At 34.1% G+C, this 7,658-nt stretch overlaps 1 protein-coding gene across 2 annotated transcripts; it reads left to right on the top strand.

Moving 5' to 3' along the window:
• Positions 1-3,574: 3,574 nt before the first annotated feature.
• LOC131002430 (protein SOB FIVE-LIKE 5-like) lies at positions 3,575-4,581 on the top strand. 2 transcript variants are annotated; one of them, XM_057928932.1, is made up of 4 exons: positions 3,575-4,091; positions 4,174-4,227; positions 4,312-4,357; positions 4,452-4,581. In XM_057928932.1, the coding sequence occupies exons 1-4, from the start codon at positions 3,771-3,773 to the stop codon at positions 4,478-4,480; spliced, it is 450 nt and encodes a 149-aa protein (XP_057784915.1). In that variant the 5' UTR covers positions 3,575-3,770; the 3' UTR covers positions 4,481-4,581. The 2 variants fall into 2 exon arrangements, with proteins under 2 accessions (XP_057784915.1, XP_057784914.1); XM_057928931.1 differs by having other exon boundaries at positions 3,587-4,091; positions 4,174-4,581.
• Positions 4,582-7,658: the final 3,077 nt, after the last annotated feature.

Raw genomic sequence — 7,658 nt, 5'->3', positions numbered from 1 at the left:
ACATTTACACTATAAAAAGCTCGTATTTCTAGTTTTTTTTTATGTTTATGGATACAATTTTAAATTTTTATTTATATGATTATAATTTCTTATTATTATATGCTTTTGACTAAAATTTAGTACTCTTTCCGTCTCGCGAAACTTTATCACTTTCTTTTTGGCACGAGTTTTAAAGAACTAGTTTTTAGTGTGTTAAATATGATAGATGAAAAAGTAAAAAAATGAATAAAGAAAAAAAAATTATCATATAAAAAAATGATCAAGCTTCGCGGAACAATTCGAAAAAAAATATTAATTAAATTTTACGGAACACAGGGATTATTCGGATTATTATCTTTAATATTAAAACGACGTTTATGGCACGACTAACCAAACGAAGATCTTCAACCCACTTACTCCATCACTACCGAAAGAGATGGTGAGAATGTCCTATAGCAGGAGTGAACTCAAGAAAAAAAAAAAAAAAAGAGACCCAAATTTTCAAAAAAGCTGATTTTCATTTGCCATCTTTGACAAATCTACGTTTAATTGCAAGGACCATATGAGAAGAAGCTAAATACTACCAATGCAACGTGCACGTGATAGGGGTCAAAATTGATTAATGTCTGAGGTAAAAAATTTTGAATTCATTTTGAATTCAAGTTGTGACGTAATTTTTAAAATTGAACTGTTAATTTATATATATATATATATATATATATATAGGGAGAGGTTCAAATAAGAACCACTAATAAAATAAGAACGGAGAACCATTTTAAGCCATTCGATCATCAAGATCTACGGTGGATGCATCATCTTGGTGGATGGATGCAGGTGCTGGGTTCGAATCCTGAAGGGAGCAAAAAAATTATTTTTTTCGGATGCATTAAATTTAATAGCGGATGCATTAATTTGTATAGAAGATGCAGTAATTTTATTGGTTCTTATGTTCTCACGATAATTGTGGTTCTCACTATAACCGCACCCTATATATATATATATATATATATATATATATAGTGGAGCGCTTCAATGAAACCCTCTATTTTTAGTGAGATTTTAAATACGATCTCGTGCATTTATTTTATCAATCCTATGGTTGATATTGTATCTAGAAGGTGAATTTTTTTCTCAGGGTTTGAATTCTAAAAGAAGCGAAATATTTTAAATTTTGTTATTCATCAATATATATTGCCTTGGTTCATCAGTATATATGACTTATTCATTGAAAAATAAGGGTCTCAGTGTCTCACAAAAAATAAGAGTCTCATTGGAGCGCACCCCTATATTCAGCCCATCAATGGTGAAGATCTACGATGAATGTATCATCTTGATTGATGAATACAACACATGTGTTAATCTGAATCTTGTAGAAAGCGAAATTTTTTTTTTTATTAATTAATTTATCGGCGAATACAATAACTTTGGACGTCAATGCAATATTCTCGGTTAGCGTTTTGAATTGTGAGTTTTACGATAATCAATTCCCGTGCATATATATATATATATATATATATATATATATATATATATATATATATATATAGGGTGCGGTTATAGTGAGAACAACACTTATCGTGAGAACATAAGAACCATTAAAATCAATGCATCTACTATATAAATTAATGCATTCGCTATTAAATTTAATGCATCCGAAAATAATAAATTTTTTGCTCCCTTCAGGATTCGAACCCAGGATCTGCATTCATCCACCAAGATGATGCATCCACCGTAGATCTTGATGATCGAATGGTTTAAAATGGTTCTCTGTTCTAATTTTATTTAGTGGTTCTTATTTGAACCTCTCCCTATATATATATATATATATATATATATATATGTTGAGAAAATGAAGGCCATACTTGATAACCATCGAAACACAGGTCTGCATACTACACATCTCAAATGTCACAATAAAAAAGTAAAATAAAATGAGATGACCAATTCAAACCAATCCACACATGTGGTGCAGGTTGGCCACACACTTATATATAGAAACATGCTTTGCACTAAGTGAAGTTAAGCAGGTAAGCAAATGTAAGATTTAGTATGAAAGTGGAATATTTTTCCAAATCAAGGCATGGCAAGCAATAAATCCGAGGCCATGATTGGAAGAAAATGAAGCTGAAATAGCAGCTCTCCACTTTGTCCATGGCGTTGCAAACAGCATGTGCAAAGTGAAGGACCACTGCAAGACTACTACCACTCTAAAACGTCGAATTGCACCTATACATGTTTTCTTTTTTGCTCTTTTTGAGGTGTTTTTCATCTCCTTAAGCTCTCAAAACAAGTTGCATGCTCTAATCCAAGATTAGCCCCTCATCGTTGTCTCTTCACACCATGCCATGATTTTAATTTCTTTTTATTTTGACAGAGTAGCAGTAGTAGTAGTTGAGTGTGTTTTGTTAGTATGTATCATCACCTATCTGTGTTTTGCGACCAGAAGCACATGAATGGGCCTAAATAGTCATACGGTACCGTTTCCCCATCTCTCTTAACTTCATCGCGATATGATGGGCCAACGCTGCATTAATTGGCTCGTGTTCTACGCCAAGAGAAAATTAATCACATTGGCCTAATTGAACTGTTTCAGTCAAGAACTGAGACAGAACATGTTACACACATTGGCCTCATTTTCAAGAACTCGAAATGTTAATTAGAAAAAAGAAGTAGTTCTTGCACAACGCAGACGGAGATGGTTAGGTTAAGGCGCAAATGCTTAATGCTTAGTTTGTCATGACAAGATCATGATGTGAAAACTTGAAATTAATCATGTCTTGATTAGGCTTGACAATTAAGATTGCACGTTTCTTGGTTTGTTTCTCCGTTTTGATTGATTTCAAAAAAAAGATAACAGAATATATACATGTGAGTTGATGTTATCAGCCATATGCTATGCTCTCTCTCTCTCTCAGTGTGTGTGTTTCTCCCTTTTTTTGCAGTTTGTCATGTAAATGGCACATCACATTTTTGTGCCATCGTTGCACCTGTTTTCACTCAAAAAACTTATACGTGATGCAAACGTTTGGCTTCTGATTTTAACTAGGGATATTTTTTTATTTTTTAACTCCAAGCTAGACTAGGCCAAGAAATATACTCCCTCCGTCCACGAAACAAGTTCACACTTGCCTCTAAATTTTTGTCCACAAAACAAGTTCACACTCTGCTTTTTGGACATATTTACCCTCCCTTACTTTTAAAATTACTACACTTTACTTATTGGGTCCACCTTATTCCACCATTACTTATGTAATTAGTCTCTCCTAAACTTATTATTATTATTATTATTATTATTATTATTATTATTATTATTATTATTATTATTATTATTTTTGTTGTTGTTGTTGTTATTGTTATTGTTATTATTATTATTATTATTATTATTATTATTATTATTATTATTATCATTATCGTTATTATTATTATTGTTATGGTTGTTATTATTATTGTTATTATTATTGTTATTATTATTATTATTATTATTATTATTATTATTATTATTATTGTCCATGGACCTCTCTCTCTCTCATCACCAAAAACAGAACACCAAAGTAGCCTAGACAACTGGCAAGTTTGATTCCTACAGAATTAAGGCAAAGGGATAGAGCCAAGCGAAAATATAGTCAAGGGATATGCGAGTTGAGAGTGATTTATTTGGTATCATATAATTCTTCCTCTTCTTTTTTTTTTTTTTGCTCCCTATCATTATATAAAGACACATCACGTACCTATCTAGCTACCTATATCTTTACAAACTCTCACAAACCAAAGATTAATCCATCCATTGAAGAATGAACAACGCATCCACCTCTGAGTGCAGCAGTGGCTGCGAATCCGGGTGGACTACGTACTTGGACCACCTCTCCAACTCCACATATCCGTACACACACCAACCCAAAGGATCAGCCAATGTGCATGATCATGAAGTTGATGATGACGACGATCTTTCTATGGTCTCGGATGCCTCATCGGGGCCTCCCCATTTGCACCCCCCTCCGCCTCAACGAAATCAGAAAACTAAAACAAAAGAGACAAAGTTGAAGTCCAAGAAGAAGCAACATAGCTTGTGCCTTGATGACACTGCTAGCTCCCCTTTCTTGCATTTCTCTCAGGCAAGTCCAACATTTTTTTTCGAAATTTACTTTATTTCTAATTGAATTTTCCCATTTGATTGAAATGGACTTTTGGTTTCAGGGCAATGCAGTCCCACCTGAAAATCATCACTCAATTTCTACTGCACATTTTGAGGTGCTTTTGTTACCTCAGTTAATCATTTCTTCCCCTTTTTTCACTTGTTGTGAACCAAGATTTACGCGTTTTCACATTGTTTAGGAAGAGAGGATGACAAAAATGAAAGTGGGATTCTTCAAATCATCAGGTGAGAATTTGGGTTGATATATATATATATATATTTTACTGACATGAAATTTGTTAGCCAACTAGGCCTAATTTTGGCTTGTGCATCTTTGCAGGCAGTTTACTGGGAAGAAAAAGGCAGTAACTAAGAAGCCATATGTATTTTTTTTCTTTTTTCTTTTTCTCTGTTTATTCTGTGCTTCAATTTCTCAAGAAATTAAGTGGCAGCTGAAATTCAAATCTAAACACCTATGTTCCATCTCTCATTGTTCGTTTATTTCTTTAATCTAGTTTCTACATGTTTATTCCTTCCTGCCCATGCAGTAGGGGACAATTCGATTTCATTCATGTAAAAAAAATAAAGGAAAAGGAAACAAATTGTAACGAAATATTGTTCCATTATCTCTTGTAGCTGTTGTTCAACTTTCACACACATTACACACAGTAACCTCAATTTTTATAAACCTCTCATCTTTACCAGTTTTCACTAATGAAAATCTAGCAAAAATACGAAGCATCTTCTATGAAAGTCCACTATATTTTGATATTTTTCCATACAACATGTTGATTTTTTTTAATAGTGTTTTGCAATAACTGCTCTAAAAGACACAGTAGACAACATTGTTTGAGCACTCGTGTGGGCATACCTCAATAGAAGATAAGAGCACGACGACAAATTAATAAATAATAAATACGAAAATAATTAATGAAGATAGAGATAAGAAAAGAAATCATCAGACTAAATTTTTACAAAAGACAATTAGGTGGATTGAAGTGAACAAATCTTGGGAATGCAATGCTTTTCCAAACATTAAAAATGGGACAAAAATGTTTGATTTGCAAAAATTGTTATAACTCCACATTTTTATTTTTCTTTACACCAATGTCCAAAAGTGACATCTCCACCACTTCATGATAGCAACATGGTGTGTGTGTGTGTATTTATGTGAGCTTCGTCCACAGGGGGTGGTGGAATCTTGGCTCCTCCAGTGTTAAAAGGTGAGTTATATATACTAGTGTATTACCCGTCGAAATTCGACGGGTACATATTTTTTGTAATTTATATATTTTATGTTATTCTTATGATAATTATATAAAATAATTTTTTATGTAATTTATTTATATAATTAATTAAATTAAATTAAATTAGTAATACATTTTAAATTATATTAATCTCAACAACTTTTAGCAATTAAATTATTAATTTTGTTGAGATCATAAAAATACCCATTAGTTTTCATATGAAATTTTATAAAAAGTTAACGCGTAAGAAAAACAAAGAGTAGAAATACATATAAATTTGACATAGGTATGATGGCGGATTGATTTGTTGCATTTGTTATTACAAGATTTATTAATTTTGTTCAATTTTTTTTTTTTGCCTTTTGACCATAATTTTATATGGAGTTTGAAAAATCATAATTGAATTGTGAGTATCATATAATTCCGAACTTCTAAAAGCATAACTAATTATGAAAATAATCTCACCTGATATTTAAAAGACCATAACTGATTTATCGAACATCGTATCATTTGGAGTTTTAAGACCAACCAAGTTGTGGGCATCATCTCGTCGCAAACTTGACAGATCATCTCTAACTTCTGAGCATTATCTTGTCTGAAACTTGAAAGAGAATCATCTCGTCTAAAACTTGAAAGAGCATCATCTCGTCTGGAGTTTTGAGCATCATCTCATCTAGAGTTTGAGAGAGCATCATCAAATATGAAATTATATTCAACCATGACTCCAATTGTCAACTATCTAACAAACATAACTCTAACAATTTAGATATTTTATTTATATATGTAATTTTATTAGTTCAAACTCTAGAGAGAAAGGAAATAGAATAGATCTTAAAGCAGTAAAAGAGAGAGCGTGTGCTTTATTTCATCATCGTAGGTATTTATAGGCATTACAGTCGGGGTAAAGTAGTAAATTCGTTTGGTCATCTATTCCGCATGCTCGCCATTAAACTAATTAAGGCTATTATTAGATTATAACTTGTCAGGTCGTTGTCCCTTAATTACAGAGCTGGATTATGTCCTCATCATCCCGCTCTGTCTAGTAGCTCTGGATTTCATTCCTTGGGGCAGACTTTTACTCTTTGGCTCCGCTCTGCTAAATAGCTTCGCCTTCTGGCGAATTGTCTCTGGCGTATGGCTCCGCGCTCTGGCTCCAATAGCTTAGCTCTGACTCTGGATCTGGCGATTTGGCTCTGGCTCTGACTCTAACGACTTAGCTCTGACTCTGGATCTGGCGACTTGGCTCTGGCTCTGACTTTAATGACTTAGCTCTGGCATCTCTGCTCTGGCAGCTCTGCTCTGGCCCTCTGGAAGCTCTGCTCTGGTTAGCTCTGGCTCTGGCAGCTTTGCTCTGGAAGCTCTGCTCTGGCAACTCTGCTCTGGCAGCTCTACTCTGGCATCTATGCTCTGGCATCTATGCTCTGGTTAGCTCTGGCTCTGGCATCTCTGCTCTGGTAGCTCTGCTCTGGCAGCTCAACTCAGCGGTGACTCGGTAGCGAACGAACCGCAAGCTCAGCGGTGACTATTTCGCCGGAGTTTAGAAGAAGGAACGACAACGGGTTATAGGAAAAAGAAATCTTAGGGCTATTGTATTAATTGCTTCGAATGGAGAATTCTCATTGGTTTAAGAAGTGGAAACAGAATCGAACTAATTAAGGAATGGAAGAGGGAGTCAGAGATGAGGCGGAGCAACGGCGCCCTTAGGACGGCGGCGACGCCTGAATTTAGAGGGAGAGAGAGGCGGGCAGTTTAAGGGGGGAATTAGGGCTCAATTTGAGTGTGCAATCGACTTTAGAGAGAGAAAATGATTGAGATAAGAGAGAGACAGTGAAGGGGGAGACGACGCCGACCTGATTCAGGGACGACGGCGATGGGGTGAGGAAAATGGAGGCGTGAGGAAGAGGGAGGCCCGACTTTTGTTTTAAAAGTGAGAATGAGAATATATAAATTGGATTCTCAAATGCCACGTTGCAGATTGAGATTGAAAACAAAGAATTTGAGGCCTGCCACGTAGGCTAAGGCCTAATCGTATTATAGAATAGATATTATTATTATTATTATTATTATTATTATTGTTGTTGTTGTTGTTGTTGTTGTTGTTGTTGTTGTTGTTGTAGTAATAGACGAACAAAAGCAAATAAAGTTTGCAGAAATGAAAAATATATTTTTCTTCCCTATATAAATAAAATGTATGGATTTATTTTATAAAAAATAAAAATAAAATTTTAATTATTTTGATAGACATATAATAAGATTTTGTTTTAAAGTAATCAGTTTATAGAATTTGTGCCTTATTATGC

This window comes from Salvia miltiorrhiza, unplaced genomic scaffold (genome assembly GCF_028751815.1).
Source record: "Salvia miltiorrhiza cultivar Shanhuang (shh) unplaced genomic scaffold, IMPLAD_Smil_shh fragScaff_scaffold_132_2, whole genome shotgun sequence".
Taxonomy (NCBI): domain Eukaryota; kingdom Viridiplantae; phylum Streptophyta; class Magnoliopsida; order Lamiales; family Lamiaceae; genus Salvia; species Salvia miltiorrhiza.
Note: the sequence above shows the minus strand (reverse complement) of the source record. Positions and strands in the feature narration are given on the sequence as shown.

Coding starts and splice junctions, on each gene's coding strand:
- LOC131002430 (XM_057928931.1), top strand. CDS start 3,771: ATGAACAACGCATCCACCTCTGAGTGCAGCAGTGGCTGCGAATCCGGG. Junction 4,092..4,173: donor CTTTCTTGCATTTCTCTCAG/GCAAGTCCAACA, acceptor TTTTGGTTTCAG/GGCAATGCAGTCCCACCTGA.